Genomic DNA, 26,109 nt, shown 5'->3' with positions numbered 1-26,109 from the left:
GCTGTTCCCAGTAACACACGGAGAGACAGAAATATCCACCCATTTCTCTCAGATATAGACAAGATCATGTGTACATCTGCAAACACCGGTCCTTCCACAGAACAACAGACAAAGATGGCTGGACAGACAGACAAACAGACAGACAGACAGACAGACAGACAGACACACCTTGCTGTTGGTGAGGTCATAGATCTTCTGACTGATGTAGATTACGTCGGGTTTGGGCTCGTTGTGCGTGGCTCGCCGGGCGATGTTGCGGTTGGGTTTGGACAGGCGCAGGGTGGAGCCCTCCAGTCGTACATAGACGGAGTGCGTTAGAGTTGCGTGGTACATCTCCGGGTCATAGCTGTACATCTGGTTCATCCAGCCCTGTCAACAGGGACCACCATGTAAACACCCTGACACGTGTGGCTGTATACCGGAGATTGAGACGTACAGTACACACACGTGCAATGCAGGGCACTCACTTCCATCAGCCAATCATGTGGAGAGATGTGCTGCCATACAACCACAGGGTGTACAACATTTAGATGAAAGCCCTCTTCCCTACTAACATCACAGTTAGTGAATCATTGTGTCGACAGAAATGTGGAGCTGGTATTGAAACGCGTCTGCTTTCGAGAAACAACAGCAGCCTGTTTTCTCTTCAGGAAAGGGGGAGTTGCATCAGAAGTTACATCATGCTAACTGGGGGAGGGGGTCACGTCATAGTGTGGGTGAGAGCTGCTTCGTATGCCCCTTCCGTCAGCCTGCTATATTCTATTGTGTCCTGTATGACCAAAGAGCCTTTCTCCAGCACAACTGCAGCCTTAAGCCATCAAATCCTTGTATGCCCTTATGGGTTCACACACACACACACACACACACACACACACAAACGTGCACACACATGCGCATACATACACGCGCACACACATTCCCTTACATAACCGCAAGCCAAATGCTAAGAGTTTCTCCTCTGCTTCAGTTTCCAGCACATTAACTGGGTTAAAAGGAGAACATTTGACAGACTGTTTCATCTGTTAAGTTTTCTGAGGGCAAACATCACAAATATACTAGATATACACAAAAAAGACACTTAAAAGGATACAAACTTTGTACCTTGCAACAAACATCTATTGCAACAAACACGATTTCTTTTGCATCACATGGATGGCCTGGTGCGTGTGCGGCGCTTACCTGGAGAACACATGGCACCAGGGTGCACTATGGGAAGAAGGCAAGCTGGCAAAGGCAGTGTGATGCTCTGGGCAATGTTCTGCTGGGATACCTTGGGTCCTGCCATTCATGTAGATGTTACCTTGACAGTTACCACTTACTTAAGCATTGTTGCAGACCATGTGCACCCTTTCATGGCAACGGTATTCCCTGATGGCATTGGCCTCTTTCAACAGGATAATACACGCTGCCACAAAGCAAAAATGGTTCAGGAATGGTTTGAGGAACCCAACAACGAGTTCAAAGTGTTGACTTGGCCTCCAAATTCCCCAGTTCTCAATCCAGTCGAGCATTAGTGGAATATGCTGGACAAACAGGTACAATCCATGGAGGCCCCACCTCGCAACTTACAGGACTTAAAGGATCTGCTGCTAAGGTCTTGGTGCCAGATACCACAGCACACCTTCAGGTGTCTATTGGAATCCATGCCTCAATGAGTAAGGGCTGTTTTGGCGGCAAAAGGGGGACCTAAACAATATTATGCAGGTGGTCATAATGTTATGGCTGATCGGTGTATATACGGTCATGTGAAAAAGTAAATGCACCCACTTAGAAAGTTTTCTAATATATTTGGACATTTGTTATTTAGGTTATCATAATTTCTCAGTAGTGTTAAAGTGAACATAACATATCCAACACACCAGTACAATAGGTACCAATCATTTTGGCGGTAATTTCATATGTAGATTTTTTTTATACTTATGTACTTAAACAAAATAGAAAATAATCTCGCACACTGATAATGCTTACGAATTTAATGGAAAACAGCAAAGTTTCGGTCAATTATTATCATTATTTTTGACATACGTATGCACTTACCTTGAAGATGCCCGGTTCTTTGATATCCAGTTGGGCCACGTTCCACTGCTCCCCTCTGCATCTGGCCCGCCTGGTCCCACTGTAGCTGGAGCCTCCCGGAGCCGACATCCATAGGAGCAGGATTGCCAGCATGAACCCTGCAGCCAAACCCTGGACAACTGCACACACGTAGGGGGGCTGAGGGAGGACCAGATAACTGTAGACTACACAGGTGATCAAGAGGAGGCCAGTGATGGGAACATTCGCTAGGTCTTCTTCCACTTCTCTGTACTCCGTTTCACTGCAGACACCTGTGCTGCTGGTTTGGGGCTGTCGTGACACAGGCCTCTCCCCGTGCAACGTCTCAGGGTCTGCACAGGGCTCAAAGTCTGCACTGTAGAGCTCACAGAACTCCTCGTCCTCCAGGCGGGCCAGGGCCGACATGGAGCAGCGACCCAGCGCGAGGGAGGAGGACCTGGGGAGAGGAGGAGGGGAAAAGACCCTGCAGGTCCTGTGGGTCTGGACTTGATGAGAGGAGAAGTCAGTTACTTGGGCTTCGCAGGTTGGGGTCTCTTCTTCCTCCTCCCCTTCAGTGTCAACCGCCTCCTCCTCTTTGATGCTGTAGTTGTTATTGCTCTCTGCGTGCCCGTTAAGGGAAACCAGGTTGGTGAGCTCGGTGGCGCTGACGGAGAGGGACTTGGAACGGTGGGTAGCGGCGGTGGCGCCTCCATCGGCCGGCCCTCCTGCCTCGTCCCCCATGAACTTGCTAAATAGCTGCATTGGTTCGCACATAACTTCGGACAAACGCCTCCGAGTATCCTCAATCCTTGCCTCCATCTCCTGCACTTTGAAGAAGGACCTTCCGTCGGCTGGGGAGGTAAGAGGGGAGGAAGGGGCTGTCTTGGAGTCCCCACCCACAGACACGGAGGACTCCCTCGGCTGACTGAACTGTTTGAAGAGCTGCAGGTTGTTGATGCGGGAATCCGGCGGCGCCGGGCGGTGCTGAGAGAGAGACTGCGCCTCCTGGTGGTCAGGCCTGGTGTTGTCTGTGGAGATCGACTTGACGAATGTCTTCATCAGGTGGTGGCGGTGCCGCCCGCCAGAGGAAGGAGGGGCAACCATCATTTCATTGGACAAGGACCTGAGGCTGAGGAAAGGCTTGGAGGGCAAGCAGGCAGAGCGGGCGGGAGAAGACGTGGTGGAGGAGGAGGACGGGGGGGGGATGCTGGGTCTGATGTTTTCTGAGGGCCATGAGGAACTAGCAGGTGGGGAGTGGAGGTTCGGATAGGAGGAGGTTTGGAGGATGGGCAGAGCTGGGCTGTGGGGGGCAGTGGAAGAGGACACCGGCAGAACTGGTGCTGAAGTAGTGGTGGACTCCAACTCCCCAGCCTCAAACAACAGTAGCTCCTCACTAGCTTCCAAGGCTGTCAAGATGCCTCGGTCATCGGTTTTCCCCTGCATTCCAGCCAGCCTCTCTAAACCCTGTCCTGGGGAGGTTGAGGACGCAGGTGTCCCAAACCCATACAGCTCCTCATCCTCCTCATCCTCCTCTTTTCCCAGGGCAGAAAAGTGGATGGTGATGGTGTCCCGGGACAGAGAGCGTTGCACCTGCAGCTTGGGGCCAGGGGGCGGGCGGGAGTGCATGGAGGAGGAGGGGGGAGTGTCAGTAGCATGGCCGTCCTTCCTGCTGCTGCCCTGGCTGGTCATGACCACACGCCACTGGCCTCAAAGCCTGGAGAAAAGGAAAGAAGTGACAGAGCGAGAGACAGAGGGAGGGAAAGGGCGAGAGAAATGGCAACATAGTTAGATTGAAATCATGAGACACAAAGAGTACTATTTGGTACATCGAGAGAGGCCTCCATAGGCAGACCTTGCACACAATAGGAAACACTACATGCAGGCTGCTCACAAAATGAGCTGCATGTGTTTAAACATCTTAGAGGACACATATTTCTCTTACATCATACATACCCATAAAAATTTGAAATCAAATCAAACACTGATGAACTCCCATCATTGTTAAGTTAAATACCGCAATGTGCACAGCACACAGATTTGTGACCCGTAGCACACAAAGCAACCAGTGGAGCACAAATAACATTGAGAACATAAACATTTTTAACCATCTCTTAATTTAATTTACTAAATACTTATCCTCACTCTCATGACTATAGGCACATTTTTACAACATTACACTAGTTCATTAATGGCTTTATCCTTTTCAAACATCTGTGTAATGTTTATGAATATATATATATATATATATATATATATATGCACATTTTAATGATGTTACTTCTTATTTGCCAGTTGCTTAGGTAATCTCAACAAATGTTTCCTATGACAAAGTTCTTTAAATTAAATTGGGACACAGAGAAAGAAAAGGATTATAAATGTTTTAATTAAGGCACCAGATCATCCCTCATGAACAAAGGCAGAATTCAGTATCACATTCCAACTGTATTTACATACAAACTGCTCTGCTGTCAGTTATGGTTAGTTGATCACACAGTAACAGACCAGGCCATTATTTATCCCCACCAAGGCAGAACCACAGAGAAGAATCAGTGAATGATTTCCCGAAATTATCTGTGATGTTATTGTAGCTGTTTATTCTTGTCCGATGTATACTGTTCTGTGTAAACACACATGCATGCACACACACACACACACCTCACACAGGCTCTAATAGAAGACGAAGCCGGAGAGAAACAATGAAACTGTTGCTGGGCTGTGATTGTTTCTTTACATCCAGAAAGCCTTTATTTCCCCGAGAGGCTTGGCCTGAATTTAGAGCCGTCTGCTGAACAGAATGACATTGTGTTTGACTCTCCTGCCAAATAGTCAAAACACTATGTCATTGCTTTGCTGCCTTGAAATGGTTGTGTGTGTGTGTGTGTGTTCCTATCTGTATAGTGATGCATTCATTTGTGTATTTGGGTCTGTATGAATTTAAGCCATTTTAGATATGGCGTTCAGGCACAAGAGATGGAGGGAGTGCGAGATTGAAAAAGCCACGGAGGAGAACACGATACGGAGCCACAGGGGAGGTGTAGATGCAGCGGAGCACCTTTCAGAGACAAGCCTTTAAAGAGGAATTCAATCTGAAACAGGGAAGAGCTTTTGAAGTGAGAGAACAGGCAGACCAGAGACCAGGGTGTAGAGAAGAGGTGTGAAGTGAGGGACGGCACCTTAGTGATCAAAGTTTTAAGGATAGTTTAAAGCTATAAGGGAAAAGGCCAGAAAGTTCAAATCCAAATTTATGGACCTCAACAGCAACAGGAAGATAGCCAAACAGAAAGTTAGCTATGAGAGAAAGAAGCTTGCACACTTCTGAGCAAAGAAGTGGTAATATGCAAAGAGACACACACATCTGCTGTTGCTTCTGATTGAGTATAAGGTGAAATTCTTTGTTCATTTTACACAGAATTCACATTCATTGACAATTTAAGCAAATATATATCAAAATCTATATCAAAACTAGAACGTACCCAGCGGGATGCAGGTTACCGGGATTTTAGCAATGTAAAAAGGTCGCGGAAAAGAGACACCAGTCCATGGTTGAGACTATAAACACTGACCTTAAGCACAAAGCCATATGAACTGTTGAACACTGAAAATATCCTAGTTATACGCTTGTTATATTGTAACAGCAACCTTCAGCGTGAGACAATGGAAAACAGATTCAAACTTGAGAGAAAACACTCCACGTTTCTGGCTATGAACACAGCTCATCGAGATGGCCATGACAGCTAGGCTACAAGAGGTGCTCAGAGCTGCAAACCTGGCTCAGAGACAACACACTCATCCAATTAATCAAAGCGAGCAGGGCTACTTTAATCAGCTAAAGCCTGCTCTGCCCTCTGCACAGAAAGACAGAGGGTATAGACAGAGAGAAACGGTGCAGAGAAACAGAGAGGAGAAACAGGGCGGATTAAGACTGGGTGGTACAGAAGGCTACACTGACATACTGTAGATTGATTATTAGCCAAGTAGGCTACATTGACATACCGTAGAATTAATATTAGCTAAGTAGGCTACATTGACATACTTTAGATTGATTATTAGCCAAGTAGGCTACATTGACATACTGTAGATGGATTATTAGTCAAGAAGGCTAGATTGGAATACTGTACATTGATTAAAGATCATGAAGGCTAGTTTGACACACCTTGATTATTAGTACAGAAGACTAGTGTGACACACTGTAAATACATATTTCGTAAAGAATTGAGACAGCCTGATTACCTACAGAAGGGTACATTGAGATAAACCGATTATGGGACAGAAGGCTACATTGAAGTAAGGGAGAGAGGAAGGTAGATACAGAGGGAGACTACTGCTTAGTATGCAGCTGCACACCATCAGGCCGTCTGTTCAGTCCAACACAGAGACACATATCCTCCTCTAACATGCTGCTGCTCAATGTACTAGTGTGGACATTAGACAGACGTACACAGGTTAGCTAACAAGACCATGACAGACAGGACAAGGAAAGCTGATGCATAGAAATGAACAAACGTTCACACCCAAGTCAGTCAAACGAATGTGCAGGTGTAGGAGTTATTTTCAAACACGTCTGAGGCAGACCTGCCCCAGAAGCACAAAAAATGATATGACTGGTCAACCCAATGGAGCATGCACAGCTTATGTCCCAACCCTAAAGTCACTCAATTGAAGTACATATTTAAAGTCAGGGTAGGGGTGAAGATTAAGAATTTACGGTAGATGCCAACATTAACCCAGGGCAAATGTCCTCTCAAATGACTCAGCTTGTTTGAAATGCCCTCTCCATTTAGTCAACAAATCAAATTAATTCCTTTTGTCGAGATCTGCCACCAAGATATTTAGTCTAGATCTGCCATCTCGACTAAATTGTTTATCAGTTTTTATGGGGACCAGAACCCCCTTTTCCCTATTCCTGTTACTAATCCTAAACTTAACCTAACATAACCCAAACCATAACCTCAATACCCAAAAGGCTAAAATTAGCCTTATCCTAAAGCCTAATCCTAAACCTAATGCCTAAATCAAAAAAAAAAAAAAAAACACAAAATCCCAAACCACTAATACTATTCCCAATGGTATAATTTACCCTGAACCTCTAACCTTTTTCCTTGAGGAGACCAGGTAAAAACCTTGTGGGAACTGAACTTTGAGGCTGTACATGCAAACACACACTGGTTGTGCTCATACTCTCTCTTTCCCTTGGGACCTGAGCCCCTAGACAACTCCACCCTAATGCCATGCAAAACATTTGGGAAAGAAAGAGAGAGAGAAAAGGAGAGGTACGGTATTAACAGATCATGTGTGCCTCTATAATTGTGAATTTCCTCACATGGCACAAACACAAGCATTTCTGCACTGCATTGGTAGTAAGCAAACCTCAATATTCAAACTGAAGCTAGTGTCAGGCGATAAAGTTCCCCCAACAACCCTATGTCCTGTGGCTATGCTGAAATAGGGTCTTACCGGTAGATTTTCCCTGTATGGACAGCATCACTCTAGGAACTCCAACAGTGAGCTAGTTATGCTGCAATGTCGCTGATTGAGTTTAATGCAGCTTGGGTGGAGAGGTCAGTAGACCATCTCTGGCCTTATGTGTAGTCAATTAGAGACTAAAGCAGTCCAGAGGACCCTTTGTCCTTTTGCTCTACACACCAAAGGTCTGGATTTCAAACCACAAATGCTAGAGTACATATTTATCAGGTTGTATTTTTGTACATACTGGTTTGATCCTTTAAAAAAAAACAAAAAAAAACATGTATACAGTCCAAAAATTTCTGGCCACCAAAAGTTTTGGAACAGGTTAATAAAATGTGTATAATATAATTGGTTTATAATTTGCATGCAGTAACTGCATTCCACTGACCCAGTCAGATGCTATTTATTGTCTCTGTTGATGCTCTGCCAGGCTGGTACTGGAACAATCTTTTAAAGGTCTGTTTCTGAAAAATCGAATCTTCAGCAAATGACAGGCATGTTATATTGAATTGAAACTGGCCGGTCATGAACTGTGCACTCTTTGGCCATGAAAATCTCCCTAACTGCTATGGCAACATTTTGTGGCTGCAGGCTGTAGAGAGTATAATAGTTATGGAGAAATTGTAGTTTAGCAGACAAAATGTTCTATCTTCCACAGCCTTCTGCAGTTTCTTCATCACTGAAGACAAGCGATCCTGTTCCAGTGGCAGCTGTACATGCCCAGACCGTAACACCCCATCCACCACATGCATTCCACAGATGAGAATGTATGTAAACCTTTGTTTCCCTCCACATTTTCCTTTTGCATTACTCTGGTCTACTCTGGTACATATATCTGTCTACAAAACATTTTTCTAGGATTCTGTAGACTTTTGCGGTAGATAAGCCTAAAGCTTTGGATATGTTTCAGATTAATTTGGCGTCCTTGACTTTCAGTGACACCATTGGTTCTCATGTTGACTGACACTATCAGACATCAAAAGGAAACACAAAGCCTACAATCAAGATTAGACACAGACAAGTCTTGTGCCTTCACAAAAGTGGTAGAACATACTTGACTAACCAGAAATACCTATCAAGCCAGTCTCCCCCAATACTTTTCATGCCATAAAATGATGTCTGGAGGTATGGCTGGTGGTTCTGGAGTTATGGCTGGTGGTTCTGGAGTTATGGCTGGTGGTTCTGGAGGTATGGGTGGGGGTTCTGGAGGTATGGGTGGGGGTGAGTGGTTGCAGCGTCAACACCTTTTGTCACGTGGATGTCTTCCTAATTTTTTGGCTCCATTTTCACTGGCACAGCATCATACTCATCTTATCCTGTGCAGAGTTGCTCTTCTAGGCCCTTTTTATCCTTGCCCTGATGAGGCTTCATAGGGGGCAGGTGTGCCTCATCAGGGGGTGGCAGCTCAGCTGCCTTCAAGGGCCCCACTCATCTCCGGCCAGGTGGTTCTCACTAAGGGTGTTGATACGGGAGAGGGAGCGTTCACACTTTAAATGTTATCGTTTTTTAATTATAAAACCAGTATGTACGCACAAGTACCCTTCTAATAAAATTTGAGAATCTATATTAACATCATAATAATTGTTTAATTTCAAATATATACATCAGTCCGTTTAAAGGATGTTTGTGGATGAACTGTTTCTGAAATTGAATCGTTTCCACCTCAGCAACAATTACAGCCTATAGATGTTGGGAATTCTGCTACCACCTGTGAAGTGAAATGAACCACTAGAACATTTTATATCTTTCTCTAATCAGAGCAGTGTTTTGTAAGAGCTCATTACCACTCTGAATCATAATTTTCTCTCTTTTACTCCCTCTCAAGAGAAAAGGGAAAGTAAAAAAAACGAGAGCACTTAGTCATACCGGATCAAACCTGTTTGGTCTCCCTCTCTTTCCACAATCAAAACAAGCAGTTGCCATATCAACAGTGAGGGAGCTCAGTTCTTCCATCTTGTACTCTACCATTATCCTGAGTTTTTTTTCCTTCAGGTTCCTCCTCTTCAGAATCAGACCATCATCTCAAAATGCAGTATTGTTTATTATCAATAAGAGATGGTTAGAAACAAAGAGCTCGGTGTAGAGTTTCCTGAACCTTCTTATGGATTGTTAATGGAAAGGAGAGTGCCTTGACAGTGAGGTTCTGAGAGGATGCTGAGGATCTCCTCACAGATGATCTCACTTAGTAGTTGCTAATGTTATGAAATGGCTGCATAGTCAAAGTCATTGACAATTTCTGAGCTGGGGAACTGAATGGATTTGGCATGCAGAGCTGAGGTACCAAGTAGTTTTCATCATTGCTTTAATGGATGGGGGTTTACTTCCCCTATCATACCCATTTCCTACCTTCCCAGTCATATCGATGACATTGCAAAAACATGCAAGGATTTTGAGGAGTTGAAGACTCTGGCAAGGTATGCGACCCAAGAAATTCAGCTTTTTTTAAACACCACTCTTCCACCCTGGAACTTACATGGATCAATGCGTGTAAGGGTATGCTTCTCACAGAGTCAGTATTGGAAATCCTTGGTGATAATTGCCATCTAGCAATACAGTCGACCAGTGTTTCTGTCACCTCACAGTAAAAGATAACTTGATAACTGATATCTATATCTATATATATACACAAACACACAAACACACACACACACACACACACACACACACCTAAAAGGATTATAAGGAACACCTGTTAAAATTTCTCATTAATGCAATTATCTAATCAACCAATCACATGGCAGTTGCTTCAATGCATTTAGGGGTGTGGTCCTGGTCAAGACAATCTCCTGAACTCCAAACTGAATGGGAAAGAAAGGTGATTTAAGCAATTTTAAGCGTGGCATGGTTGTTGGTGCCAGACGGGCCGGTCTAAGTATTTCACAATCTGCTCAGTTACTGGGATTTTCATGCACAACCATTTCTAGGGTTTACAAAGAATGGTGTGAAAAGGGAAAAACATCCAGTATGCGGCAGTCCTGTGGGCGAAAATGCCTTGTTGATGCTAGAGGTCAGAGGAGAATGGGCCGACTGATTCAAGCTGATAGAAGAGCAACTTTGACTGAAATAACCACTTGTTACAACCGATGTATGCTGCAAAGCATTTGTAAAGCCACAACACGCACAACCTTGAGGCGGATGGGCTACAACAGCAGAAGAACCCACCGGGTACCACTCATCTCCACAAATAGGAAAAAGAGGCTACAATTTGCATGAGCTCACCAAAATTGGACAGTTGAAGACTGGAAGAATGTTGCCTGGTCTGATGAGTCTCGATTTCTGTTGAGACATTCAGATGGTAGAGTCAGAATTTGTCGTAAACAGAATGAGAACATGGATCCATCATCCCTTGTTACCACTGTGCAGGCTGGTGGTGGTGGTGTAATGGTGTGGGGGATGTTTTCTTGGCACACTTTAGGCCCCTTAGTGCCAATTGGGCATTGTTTAAATGCCACGGCCTACCTGAGCATTGTTTCTGACCATGTCCATCCCTTTATGACCACCATGTACCCATCCTCTGATGGCTACTTCCAGCAGGATAATGCACCATGTCACAAAGCTTGAATCATTTCAAATTGGTTTCTTGAACATGACAATGAGTTCACTGTACTGAAATGGGCCCCACAGTCACCAGATCTCAACTCAATAGAGCATCTTTGGGATGTGGTGGAACGGGAGCTTTGTACCCTGGATGTGCATCCCACAAATCTCCATCAACTGCAAGATGCTATCCTATCAATATGGGCCAACATTTCTAAAGAATGCTTTCAGCACCTTGTTGAATCAGTGCCACGTAGAATTAAGGCAGTTCTGAAGGCAAAAGGGGGTCAAACACAGTATTAGTATGGTGTTCCTAATAAACCTTTAGGTGAGTGTATGTGTGTGCTACAGTGATGTGTGCGACGTCCAGTGTTTAAAGTTACAGATCTAAGACAGCTGAGAATGTGTCTAGTGTGTGAAAGCAATACCTTGGACATAAACAGAGTAACCTCACTTCTGAAATTAGACCAAGGAAATCATAACCCACATACAATGCTAACTGAATAAAAAAAACTTTTTAAAAAGTTGAAAGTGCTTTTCAAACACTTACTTAGAAATGTCTAAGCACAGCATTTGTCTAAAGCATTCGTTTTCTATGCTTTCCATGTTTGCATTGTTGCCAGTAGGCATATTTAGGCAAACTCTCAACCTTTGAGCGATATTTTCTCCTGTATCAAGTATATTCACAGACACAGACCTTTAAGCATAAACTCTTAATGCTTTTGTGTATATTGGACAAATTATCATAGTCACTCGCAAGCTTGAAACATATGCAGGCCCAGCCCTGGGCATTCTACTGCCTAGGCAAGACAAAAAAACGAACTGCCGATCAGGGGCAGACCAGCCAATTGTCAGGTTAGAGAGAGGCAACCAACTGTCAAAATGCCGCCTCTAATTCAAGTGCCGCCATAAGCGGATGCCGAATCTTGCCTAATGGGAGGGCTGGCCCTGAACATAAGTCATATGTTTGAATTCACAGCATACAACACACAAATGTGAAGCATGATTCGTAAGTACACAGCATACAATCCACACATTAAAACCTTGATCCATAAATACACAGCATACAATCCACAAATGTGGATTGTTTGCTGTGTATTTACGAATCATGCTTCACAAGTGTATACAGTGATCCGTAAATACACAGCAGCGAATCCATGACTGTAAATCATGATTTGTATATACACAGCATTAAACTCACGTAGTTAGAATTGTAAAAAAGTATGCGCAAATGTAAGATACTGTCCACAAACAAACACTACCTGACTCATATTTCTAAAATAGCATTTTTATAAATGCAACCAGATCTGTCGGTCAACACTTTAGTGTCAGAATTGTCAAGTGTGCTTTTGAGGATCAAGTTGTGCGTGTCACTCGGTTTACGTTTGTGCACAGGATTCTGGGAGTTACGTTCCAAGCTCAGGTCAGAGGATAATGATCCACATATGTGTGACCACAAATCGACATCTTGTAATATAGTAGAATATCTTGGTGACTTCCAGCCAATCATCTAAGCAGACAGTGATGACACCATCAGCATTTCATTGTACTGCATTTTGTTGTACTGTACTCACACTGCTCAATGACAAACTTGAATCTAATCTACTTTTCAGTTTCAACAAAGATGCAACAAACTGTGTCGCTTGATCTACCTAGCTAATTACGTTTTATAATAATTAACTTTTTACCTTGTCAGTCACATAAATTATCAAATTTAATGCATCGATTTCACAGAATGTCCAGAAAAAAAACATATTTCAAAAAAGTTACAGTGTATGCCAATAGTAATTAGTTAGCTAACTTACAATACTTGTCTGCTAAGTTACATGGATATATTAGCCACAACTACTGACATAGTGGAGTTTTTCCCTTACTACAAGCAACGTATTTACCCTAGTTAGCCACTACAATATTCATCGTTACAATATCTGGATACTGAACTTGGAACATAACTGCCAGAATTCTATGTATAAATGTAAACCGGTTCATGCACATAAAATGGTCAACAAAAGCACACTCAAAAATTCTAACACAAAAGTGTTGAATAACAAATCTGGTTGCATTCAAATACTATTTTAGAAGTATAAGTCATGTAGAGTTTGTTTGTGGATAGTGACTTACATTTGGGCATTACTTTTTACAATTCCAACTAGTGTCGAGTACTACTATGTGTTTATACAAATGATGGTTTACAATCACAGAGTTGCTGCTGTGTATTTACAGATCACATCTCACATTTGTGAGTTGCATGCTGTGAATACAAACATATTGGCAGTTCTATAGCAGTTGCAGTTCAAACTCAAACTTACATTGATAAGTTACAAGAACAAAACTATTTAAATAACCAAAGAAACAAAGACTAAAAATCACTTAGGAGAGACAAATGCTCTTGTGTAAAATACATTTTACATTGGTCCGCTTTCCATGTGTCCTATAGGGTGCAGTCTGCGGCTGCCACTTCTGTGCATTGTTGAATAGAAATAAAGGATTTGTTCAGGTATTAAAGTAAACTACAGAAATAATTACAAAGCTGCTAACAATGAACGCAGTGTCAGTGTGATCACCACTGGAGTACAGCAGATTGGATGAACCACAAGCTAGAAAAACTGATAAGGGATGGACTATACATGCCCGAGGGCTCGCATGTCACACATTAGTTGGCAATATGGATACTGCATATGTCTACATCGCAGTTTAGATTATATTTTGATTAACTGTGCAACACTAGGTGCACCATTAAAGATTGTTTAAACTCCCAGACCAATTAAAGGTCAAGGTGATGCACAGGAAAGGCGGTTGAGTGTTCACCAGATGCAGATGATGAAGAAGGTACAGACTGAACTAATGTGCTTGATGAAACAAAATGCCATTAGAACAGTTAATCTTTGATAGTAAGAATTTTCAAATTCACGTGAATTTCTCTGAGAGTTTTGATCACATGAGGGGGAGCGATTAGAAACAGACAATAGTTTTCCAAAATTAATAAGGATTATTCAAATTCTCCGATGTTTCGCTTAGATGAAATTCGGCCTTATGAATAAGTGAAATACATTGTTTCTCAAGTACAATGGCCTGGATTGCCAGAACAGACTTTGTTTTGCAAAAATCATATTTCTTGAATTTGCTCAGACAGATCCTATGAGAACCATGGATTGTAACAGCTATTTACAATGTAGTTTCTATAGGGAACATGTTTGTTTAAGATTTTCCAAACAATATTATAGAAAAAGACCCATGCCCATTTTATAATAGGGATGTTTGAAATCCTTTCCAAATCATAATTATAAAAAGAAAGCTCATCAAATTTCCTAAAATATAACTTTTTAACAATGCAAGGCTTTGTCTTCGGCATACATCACCCCAGCCATTTAAAACATTATTTGGGAAAATACCTGTAGCAGTATATACAATAATGAAAACACCCTCAAATTTGGAGAATATGTACAATATTCTTCTTTTTTTTTTAATGCCACTGCCAAATACTTTTGTCCACTTTTCCCAGTCACACAGGTTTATTAATATTGCACATAATCATTTTAGCTTCCAGACAAGTCTGCAGATAACCACAGGGTGTGTGAAAGTATTAATTACAATAATCTACCCAATTACATGATGTGTGCCAAAAGAGGGATGGAATATGACAGAGAAAGTTCAAACATTTAAGAAAGGAGTTAAGTAATGTCCCAGAATCCTCAGGGGGAGACAATACATTGGAGGATTAGTACAGAGAAAAACACTAGTAGCGCTGCCTCTTGACTTACAGCCAACACTGTGTGCAAGCTTTACATACAGAATCACATTTAAAACCGCCCAATACACATTGTCAATTCACATAATACAAGTTTCACAACAAACAACGAATTAATTCTGGTCTGTTAGTGCAAACAATTCATACATAATTTTAGGCAAACAGCATTCTGGTAATTTTTTTAGGTTCATGAACGTCATCTAATGTGTGATTTTTCAGTTGCTGCACTTATTTTATCCCATATCAAGCACTGGGTAACACTGTATCATTTTCTACTCTGAACAAACACACACGCACACAGTTGCACAATCATCCAAGCACATAAGTATTATTACCAAAGGGACACTAAATAAATCTAAAAAGTCTAATTTCTAATAATCTTGTTAGCTAAGTCTTAGTTGAGCGGACCAGGAGACAAGGAGGATAGGCCAGTCCTGATGCTTCCTACATACACAGGGGAGCAGAATGTGGAGGAGGCAGCGCTCAGGACCAGGCCTACATTGAGAAACTCCAGGGAGATGAGGTGGGAGTCTATGTGTGTGCTGCTGGGGAACACTTAGACACTTGTTCAATCTCTGCATTAGAAGCCAATTTGAATATACGCGCATACACACACCTCTACAATATGCGTTACAGAAACAAACATTACTAGAAAATTCTAGTAAGCCAACTGTGGATGTTACATGCTACAGTCTGTGTGCCATGACAAACAACACTCCTAATCACAAAATAACCTTATTAATTTACAACACTGTATGAACAGCTATGACCATTGGTGAACCAGCCAAATCTTAAAAGCGCAAATCAAAACGACTAGTTATGTTCGACCCCTAATTAGATTCTTGTTGTGATTTGTTTCACCTCACAGAGTAAGGGAAACATGACCTTGCTTGTGGTTTCATTGAAAAAGCAGAAATCAACAATACAGAACATTTACTTTTTGAAACACTGGCCCCATGATATTGAAAGCAGAAGAAACCCGTCACAGTGAGGCCAGTAAATGCACACACACACACACACACACACACACACACACACACACACACACACACACACACACACACACACACACACACACAGTAAAAACAGCAGAAAGAGTGTCAGGCACATTATCAGAGACATCTGTAGGAGGTTGTCATAGTGACAGGTAAGTGGGAGGGCTGCTCCCTCCTGATGCAAATTTTTTATTTAATTTCCAAATAGAAAGTGTGTGTGCATATCCATGATTGTGTGTGTGTGTGTGTGTGTGTGTGTGTGTACATAGAAGAAATGCTGGGAAACACACACATACTGCCCTGTCCTTGACTGTCTGGAGAGGCCTCCATGTGCCTACTGAACACAGAACCAATCCTACACACGGGGTTGTAACAGAAGCGGTCGTGACTTGTTTCCTTAAAGCGGAGTACTGAGTGAGCCCGTTTGAGATGGATTTATTTACGCTTGGAGAGAACCTGCACTGCAGCTCAACATAAAAAGAGAGAGTGATAGACATACTTGATATACTTGCCAGTGATATATAGGCCAACACACACTTACACTGTCAAACACTAACTTTATCACCCCACAAACGACAGTTCCTCTCGGTTAGGGAACCTTATTCTCTCAACTTAATGTGGGGAGGAATAGTAGCATACATAATAAAAAATAAAAAAAGGTAAAAATAGTAATTGCATCCTAATGTTTGACTAAAAGTCACTCAATAACCCCTAGTTAGCTTAAACCTTTCAGATTGGTAGATTAGCATCTCAACTTCTATTAATTGCGGTCTGCAGGTGGATTTTGTAAATCTCTCTCACTTAAATATTATAAAAAAGTGCAAACATAGTGGGCTTTTAGATGGGGCACTGTGGACCAGGCGGTGACCACCAGAGTCTAGGTTCCAGCTGAGGAGTGGCTGGGAAGACCCATGGACGATCCAAATGAAGCTAAGCTAAAGCTGAGTCTGGTAGGAAGGTGAGTAATTGTTAGACGTCCTGGTTAGAGAAGCAGTGTGGGAATGGCTTGTTGGGGATGGCTACAAGAAAGGCTTGCCGTGATCATAAACTCTCACAAATATTTTGGGAGATGTCAACAAATGTTTCCTATACCAATAAAGCCCTTTAAAGAGGGATGATCTGGTGCTCATGTCCCCAACTATGGAGTGCCGACAGCAACACCTAGATCTTCCACATGGATTCTGTCAGACTTAGGCCCTGACACTGGAAGACCAAATGCCTGGCCCATGAACATCAATTGTGTGCAGACAGAGTCGTGAGAGCAAACATAAAGTTACACCAAACTTGGCCTAAACATCAACACCAAAGATAACTTCAAAAATGCTGTGAATCATCAGACAGTCAAGGGCCTTCTAAGCCATAAAGAAAAATCATAAAATGTGACATCCTTGGCCAAGGGCTGCTGTAAAACAGGGACCCTGAATGCAGCCAAGCTGCTACCCTTGAACGGCTATTACCCCATGACAAGGCAAACCTACACCCAATCAGGCCTTGTCAGAAGAGGATAAAAGAGCACCAGAAACGCAGCTCCGGGCAGTAGAGGAAGAGGAGAAGATTGTGGTGCTGTACTCCGCCCAGCGGTTTGTTGTTTTTAGTTTTTCCCTCCAGTGCCCAGAACACTGGCACTGTGTATCTCCCTGTGACACCACTAATTTTTAAATACAGAAAAGAGACAGGAAAACTATCCTCAAACATTTTATAGAAAAGGCCCTAAACAACAAAGATTAACCTAGAGAAGACTTCTAACCCAGATGGTTTTGGGGCTCTATTCAAGACAGCAACACAAATAGGCCTAATTAATTCTTGAGAAAAGAAACAAAAAATATTTTACACAATGGAAAGAGTTAACCAAAAAAACACAAGGAATTTGAATGTAACCTTGACCTAAAGATAGTACACAGTGACAGAATACTTGACCACTCTTTAGATAAGAAGACACTCAGTGAGCATAGCCTTACAACTGAGAGTCCTGGCTCTCAAGGAAGGAAACAGGCTATGTACACATTGCCCACAGAATCTGGTAGAAACATTATTGAAATGTACACTGTCCATAGTTAATGTAACATTTGAAATGCCTTCATTCCTTTGAAAATGTTGGTAATTTTGACTTGATTTTTACATCTGATGTTAATTATCTAATTGGTTTTATTATGATATGGCAATGTACACAAATGCCAGTAAAGCCTTTCAATGTAATTGAATTGGGAGAGAGACAGAGAAACAGACAAGACAGAGACGAACAGCGAGAAAGAATAAGACAGAGATACCCGGAGGCAGAGAGAAAAACTGAGACACAGAGACAGACAGGCAAACAGACAGACGGTCAAAAATAGAAGGGAGACAGACAGAAACAGAGAGACATACAGAGAGAAAGAGGCTATGGATAAATCCTCTCCATGCGGTCAGTCACCACGCAGGGTCCCGATCAATAAGAGCTCATATTCAACCTTACCTTGAGACTTCAGTGGCATTCAATCTGCTGCTTCGAGCCTAGCCTGCAAAACCGTGTGTCCTCAGTGACACTGCCACACACAGCCAGGCCATGGGTTACACTGAGGCCTGCATCAGGGAGAGGCACACATACCGTATGCTGAAATGAGGTGTCTGCAGATACAGCACATGACATACAGAACCAACACATGCACACGTGCATCTAGGTGAACATTCATTCGGACGTGCACAGAAAAACCTACACAGAGGCAGACAGAAAGATGTCATCATGCGGTGTCCCATTTGGGATAACTGAGATTGCAGTTGATGAACTGGGACTTGCAGGATATTAATGTGATGATTCTGCTCTAATATAATCTAACGGATGCACAGCACAAAACATACTGTGTTCCTCTCAGTAACCCTATCCACCAGAACGTGGGAACGACGGAGACCAGGCAGAACAGATAGACTACGGTGATATGCAGGAGGAAATTAATTTTGGGAATCTAAGCTTAGGCTAGCGCGGTTACAATGCAAAACCCATTAAGACATGTGTCGGGACAGGTTTATAACAAAGCAGAGGCATCAGCTACCACAGTCCCTCACTATAGTGTATGAATGTAATAGTCTGCCTGGTGGATTCATCACTGTATAGCATCTCTGTGAGACTACCTAGCGGACTCATCACTGGTGTCATTCATCAATGGTGACTCCGCGACACTACTGCCTTCGAAATACGTGCATAACATTGTCAGAGAAATAAGCTAGGGCCTACACGTGAACCAGATCCTAGGCATTGGCACATAGGAGTAATCCTCACCTCTCCGTCCAGGTTCTGCTTCGGCTGTACGTTGCTGCTGTATAACAAACACCACAGCCTAGGCTACAATAGCCAACCGCTACCATTATACTGTGGTTCGTTGAGCACCGTTACAGTTACGTATTGTAACTTCTGTAGCGGACATTATTAACAGGTAGAAAACCCATCGCCGTTTTGGCTTTGTCTATGCACATTTGTAAAATACTTCTTGCCATCACCGGCAAGGGTGGTCTACCCACCCAACTGAAGAGACTGGTTTAAGACATTGACAAAACAGATGCTTTCCGAGAAAGAACGCAGGATGTTATCAAACTATTATCTATTATCGTAGGCAAATAACGATGTCAATCTTACCTTATCGAAGGTTCATTTGATCCGCATCAGGCGTGTTCGATGCTAATACCATAATATACACACTGCGATCCTGGCATTCACCCAAAATCAATCTGCGTGTAGTAAACCTATGCGAGATGGTGATGCTGAATGTGAATCCTAGGGACAGCCTATAGGTCTACAGTGAGAGAAAACGTTCCGTTTTTCAAGGCCAGAATAATCTAATCTAATCCGAAAACAAAATACCTAATGGGCATCGATATCTTCCTCACGCTCTGGGATTGATTAAAATGCTGGAGACAGTGCTGGGGCGTGTATTTGTTTGGGGAATGAGATTTGGTTCGAGGCTATGCCAGTCATATGACACACCCACCTTGTTATAATACTGTCTTTATATGACTCCGTAGCACCACATACTGTACAATATTGCATTCAAACAACACATATAAAACAATATACATATTATGTTACAGCTGAAGAGTCAGAAATTAAGATACTATGATGGTGGTGCATATCTGGAATTGTAACTGCAGGCAACCTTTGTGAATTACAGCATCCTTGAGTAATGTGGCAAGATCAGTTCTTTGTAGGTGAAAACAAGTCATGGGAAAACCAGAGATTTCCCCTGGCCCCTTACCTCTAATTGCTAGCCTAAGAACTTATGTTGATTTGATATAATATGTGAAATCAATATGGCCTTTCATAGAGGTAGGTGGAACTAATATACCAACTTACAATAATTTCAGATCAACAGAATGTGCATGTGTGAAGAGGAAAATCTTTGTCTGGAAGGGAAATGTGGCCATCTAGTGGAAATATACATTCTACTACACAGTACAGATGTATGCGAAGACATTTTTAAACAAATCTCAATGCACATATTTTAGGTAATTTTTTTGCTCTTACCCCATTTTCCCCTCCATTTTTGTAACATCCGATAAAGGATTGAAGCTCTTCTTCATTCCACCAACTCCATCAATGTCAAGATGTGTATCTTATCTAGTCACACAACCAGGAAGTTTAAACCGGAATCTTTACATGCTCAAAGGAATACATTCTCTGACCTTCTACCTCAATGAAGCTCACAGGCACCACAACAAGAACTTACTAGAGCATTACAAGGCAAGGCAACCATATTTGATAACTAACCCCTCCAAACTGGAGGATGCTGGACAATTGCCATGCCACTTGCAGAACCTGTCATGTAGTTCAATCTAGTGAAATACAAATGACAAAATGTTCAAATGTAGTTTAAAAACATACAGAAAGGCAAAACAATAAGGCCTATCTCTGCACTTTTGTTCTTTCCAGTCTCTCCCTGGTGTTTCTTAGGAAAACAGTGACACCCAGTGGTATACATATTTAGCCAGGTCCCTCTTGGAAAATAGATTTTTAAACTGTGTGGCTAACCTGTTTAAATAAGGGTTAAATAAAAATAAATAAATACAATATATAAATTGGTGATCTGCATAACCAAAATGAGCCAAAAGCAATGAGTGCAGGGTTGTAATCCATCTCAGCATAAACCTATAAGAGCTAACTGAGGTCTGCAGAATTTGTTGATAAGTGAGAACAGACATTTTAGTGTAGTGCTTTTAAAAGAGCAGGTATCAACATCTGGTTTGTGGAGGAAGAAAACCTTGATGGTGAGTGAGATGCTGTGCTTCCAACATAAGAAAACTTCCAACCAAGTTGTCTGAGAAGGCCCTCGTGTCCTGATAATAGAGCACCAACATGTTCTGTAAACAGATGCCGCAGAGGCAGGATGGCATCAATACAACACAGAACTTAATAGTCAAGTCTTACCTTTTGTAACTCCAGTCTGGTGTCAGACACTATCAACAGAACACAGAGAACAATCCAACACATTTAAGTCTGGCGATCATCTACCTTGCAAAAATACAGGCCCTTGTGTCGATCACTTTTAACTGAAAATGAGCTTCATTAATCTTAGATATTCCCATTACACTGTGTGAAGCATGAAAAAAGGAGAAAGAGAGAAAGACCCACAGAAATTCACAGAGGAAGCTGCTAGAAAATGTGGAAGACTCTGTTTAATTGATATGGGCCCTGGTCCCAGAGTCCCAGGTCTCAGTGCTTATTTCAGCAGCGCTCTCTATCTCTGTCACACAAAGAAATTTAGCAGTGATTAATCAAAGCAGCACAGTTTCCTGCAGCTCAGTCAAAAGGCCAGAACTACTACTGCCTCTATGCTGCTTTGATGACTCATAATTCATCAAATTCTTAAGCCAAATCGATCACTTCTCTCATACTACCACAGATGGGATTGTGAGAGAGAAGTGTGCATGTGTGCAAATGTGCATTTTTACATTTATGCATGTTTGTGAGTACTTGCATTTAGCGTGGCTGTGCATATATGCTCTGCATGTACCATACATTTGGTACCTACTGCATGTTCTGTACATGTGTTTTGAACAGATGTTCTGTATTTACTTTATGTTCTGTATTTACCATAGGTACTGTATACTCTAGGTTCTGTGTGTTCTTACTGTCTGTGTGTCTCTATGCCTGCTCTTTATTATTGTCTGTTCGCCTGCTCTTTAAAGTCTGTCTTGAGAGTGCAGAGAAGGAGACAGAGTAAGAGACTGATAGACAGAGAGACAGACAGTGAATGAGAGACAGACAGAGAGACACACACAGAGAGACACACAGAGAGAAAAACAGAAAAAGTGATCTAGAGAGAGCAAGAGGGAGACAGAGAGATCAGTGAAATGCTCAAAGCTCAGTCAGAGTGTTTGGAGATCACAAGGCCCTCCATGCTACATGTATTTCAGACACACTGCTACTGAAACACAACAGTGATGAACAACAAAGATGGCTGCCTTATCTGGCCACTGATGGACACACATTCCTCGGCTTGCTCTGTTCAGTGCCGCAGGGCGTCGCCCAATCAATACTTTTTGCTCTATGAGAAGTACACGGAAGTGTACACCGAAGTGCTGCATACTGGCGCTCTTTTTCTTTTCAAGCCCTTTCTTTGTTGTGTGTTGGTGTGTAAACTTTTGATCTTAAAAGACAGGGGCTGGAGTCGGCCAACGTGTACAACGAGAGTTGGTGAGGGTTGTTAAGGCAAGGGTGGGTGGACGGGGGAGGGGAATATCTTACCCTTTCATGTTACCTTCGCTATAGGGATTTAAAATGAAAGTCAGCACTGATAACAAAGCACCATTTGCATATCATTATCCTCCATCTCTGGTTCTTCTGTGCAATTGGAAGGACTACTCTGTTCTCTCCCTCTCTTCTCTTTTCCCACCAGTTCACTTTGAAAACTGTTTGAAGTGCGCTGACTGCACTGCCAGAGTTCAAATACGCCCAGGAAAGTGTGCTTGCCGCTGCCGAGCTACCTGCCACTGATTTGTTTAAAAGAGGACAGGAGGAGAGAATATAGGTGGGGAGAAGGTAGCACTGCAGTAGTATGGGAGTAGTATAGAAGTAATATGAATAGTTTGAATAGTTATTTCAAAGTAAATACAAAAAGGGACCATTCATAAATAGCATTTACAACAGAGGGCTGGCAGGATTTAAGTAGGCTAGTCAATAGTAAAAATAAACTGTTGAAAATCTAAACTGTCGGCCATCACCTTCAGAAGTAAAGACATGTATACGAGGTACCAGTGACTTGCGTTCTAGGTAGGCATACCCTGCTGAAATTTATGATATTTCAGGTTCCAAATAAATCATTTTTTCTTAACAGAAAATGAAATGACACTTTGTGGATTTAATTTTAAGGAAAATGTGGTAATGCAGTGAATTGTCTTAACCGCTCCCCACCACTCTGGCTCCCTCTAATGTTTGCGGGCCCTGTTCCTCAAAAAGGTGGGGGCAAAAGCTTTGCTTTTGTTCAAGTGAATGCAAACAATTTTGATGGTCTGCGCAGGCGTAGTACGTTCACATATTCTAACAAATGGGTACGGAAAAGCACAAGGCCTCCGTGCTTTTAGGGCGTAGTTTTGTCGCTTCATACAAATCGAAAACATTTAGCCACAGCCTCTCCAGTCCCGTGAAAACGTCAAGCCAAGCTAACTGGCCTAAGCTAAGGAAGTGCCAAATTCATTGTCACATCTAAAACTTCATTGTTTCATCCACCCCCTGATTTTGTAGGCTACATTTGTATACTGGATTCAGACTTGATGTTTATGGATGGTAAATCCGACAAGCTGCTGTTTTGTGAAGGGCCACCTGATGCATAGCACAGCACACCGGTGAGGAAATCCGCAGATGAGATTTAGAGAAAAGGTTTTGCTTATGTAAGCGTCCACTACTCGCGCATTTAGTTGCTTACTTTGCGAGTCACGCAGGTGAAACCGGTGATACGTGTTACAGACACGTGCTGAAATCAATGTAGTAAATTGTTTTGTTGCATATGGAAATGTCTAGTATCTAATGACTCAATAGAAATAGATTTGCTAGGGAGTTCACCCTGACTATCTGAATTTGGTGTTTTTCTCGTTGCCAACGCTGACTTAGAGCTCACTGCACGTCACTGGGAGGTAGGAGGCCAAAGGACACTTTAATAATGCTATTGACTTAAGTAGCCAGCTAGCTGACTTAAAATCTCTGACACAAAAAACATGAATGCCTCTTTTCATTAAGTTGTAAACACACTGCCCCAAAATGTCTTAATATTAGTCTGCCTAAAGCTCCTTTTGATCAGCAAAGCACATCAATTAAAACTCATGATTGCTAGCTAGTTACTAAACTAGTGGGACAAATTGAAATTGCAAAGTTACGTGTTTAGGACTGGTTTGCAGAATCACTTACCCCATTTTGTTTATTTAATATGAAGTGGCTGGCTTAGGTATATCATTATTTAGCTGAGAAATGAAGAATACACATCAATGAACAATGGACTGCATTTAGGGTTTTTGCTTGACAAAATCAGCACATAGAATAACAATATTTGACATTTGAAATACAAAAAATACAGATTATAAAACCAGCCTGAAATAAGTGGCAGGAAATTGCAATAATTTTCACAATGATCAAGTAATCCATGTAACTAGTCAATTATTGTTTGAAATCAAACTACATGAAAATAATTTGATGGCTAAATTAAACAAGCTAGTCAACTAGCGATCCCTGTTGCCTCAAGGAAAAGCTAACATTGTTACATCAGCAACACTAAAGCCTCATCTGCTCGTGGGTTGCTGCTGGTACACGCAAGCTGAGGTAACGCATTCCCCAACTGTACATGCACAGTTTAGTTCGCAGGCACCCAACCTCAACACACGGAGCCGCTAGAGCACAAAGTGACAAGTCCAGTCCAATTATCCGCGACTATCAATCCGACTACCTATGTCAAAGAAGAAATAGCTCTGTTGTTGTCAGGACAACTCACCAACAATTTTATACATTTGACAGCTGAGTCATTTAGCAGAGCCACTTAAAGTAAGTGTATTCATCTAGGTGGGAACACCATACAACTCTAACTTTCCGTAGTAGTCAGTGAAAATATATAATCACACTGTCTCTCTTGATCTGTAGGTGGATTCTAACGGCACTCTGAGGACTGAGGAGTGAAGGATCCTTTCCAGGCCCATTTCAACAGGTGTAAGAGACAGGGAGAGATACTGGAATCACAGTTCTCACCTTCTCACATAAATACGCAGCCAGACAGCTGAGCAAAACTCCTGTGCAGAGCTTCAAAGAGGTGCAAACATTGAGCAATGGGACAGGGTGACAGGCGTGGAATCATGGAATGCGTTCAGGAGATTTAGAGGTGGAGTGTTGCATGTCAGTAAATGTGTGCGGGCAAGAGCGCATAAGTGTGGGCGAGTGTGTGGGTGAGTGTGTGCATAAGCGCGTGCGTGAAAGTGCGTGATTGTGTGTGTTGTTTTGATGTCGGAAGTGAAGCATAAAAGTTATTCAAACTGAAGGCTTTTCATAAGTCTCCAATGAGCTAAGTCCTCTGAAGGAGCCTTTAGTATAGTTCTCTCTGTGGGGATTCTAACGTTTTAATTGATATACGGCATCAGTTGATTGGACATTTGGATAAATAACCTGATGCTCCTCGTGTCAATCAAGAGTTGTTTCAAAGACATGACCACGGACCCCCCGGGCTTCGTCACGCCGTCATGCCTTCATTCTTTCTCTCTCTTTTGCTTTCAATATTTCTCTGTCTCACTTTCTCAGTAACTTCTTGCTTTCTATCTCTTTCTTTACTCCCGTTGTCTCTGACTTTTCCCCACATAAAGTAATTTCTCCAAATAAATGGTTTCCTTTCCTTCATCTTCTATCGTGTTGTGTTTGTGTTCAACAGTCTAGGTCTTGTTTTCATTTTCTTCTCTGGCAAAGTCTAGGGGTTTCACAGGGAGAAAGAGAGAGTGAGGGGGGATGTCAGGGGCCTCAATAGCCTCCCTGTCCCACTTTCTACCATAAGGGCCTGCATGCTGGGAGCAGGCCTTTTCATCCACAGACTCCAACTCATAAAGAGCCTCTAGACCACCACGCCAAAACCTGAAACCCCCTTCATCCCCTCTCCTGGTCCATGGGAACTCACAATCTGTAGCATAATCCCACTCTGGCCCCAGAGAAGCTCTCTCCAAACAAAATATGTGGAGCTTTAATACCCACTGCTTAACAAGTGAGTCCTATTGGCTAGAGCATCCTACAACCAACTCAGCCCTCCTCTTTCTTTTCCTTTTCTCTCCACAAAAGAGGTGGATTCTCAGTCTAATTGGTTTGGATATTGAAAGCCGATGGGAGGTGGTCAGTGTAAATGA

General features: G+C 42.4%; 1 protein-coding gene across 5 annotated transcripts in view; it reads right to left on the bottom strand.

Moving 5' to 3' along the window:
- The window catches only part of tex2 (testis expressed 2), a 37,730-nt gene extending 18,077 nt beyond the window's left edge, over positions 1-19,653 (bottom strand). For 4 of the 5 annotated variants that reach the window (XM_010874268.4, XM_010874271.4, XM_010874272.4 and 1 more), the window contains exons 1-4: positions 19,388-19,653; positions 18,233-18,339; positions 2,038-3,748; positions 169-369 (exon numbers count right to left, since the gene is read on the bottom strand). In XM_010874268.4, coding sequence (XP_010872570.1) covers positions 169-369; positions 2,038-3,723 — 1,887 coding nt within the window. In that variant the 5' untranslated portion in view covers positions 3,724-3,748; positions 18,233-18,339; positions 19,388-19,653. Of the gene's footprint in view, positions 1-168; positions 370-2,037; positions 3,749-5,507; positions 5,766-18,232; positions 18,340-19,387 lie in introns of those variants that run through there. The other variant, XM_010874269.4, reaches the window with a different exon arrangement.
- Positions 19,654-26,109: the final 6,456 nt, after the last annotated feature.

Source organism: Esox lucius, chromosome 11, assembly GCF_011004845.1.
Source record: "Esox lucius isolate fEsoLuc1 chromosome 11, fEsoLuc1.pri, whole genome shotgun sequence".
In the NCBI taxonomy this organism is placed as follows: Eukaryota; Metazoa; Chordata; class Actinopteri; order Esociformes; family Esocidae; genus Esox; species Esox lucius.
Note: the sequence above shows the minus strand (reverse complement) of the source record. Positions and strands in the feature narration are given on the sequence as shown.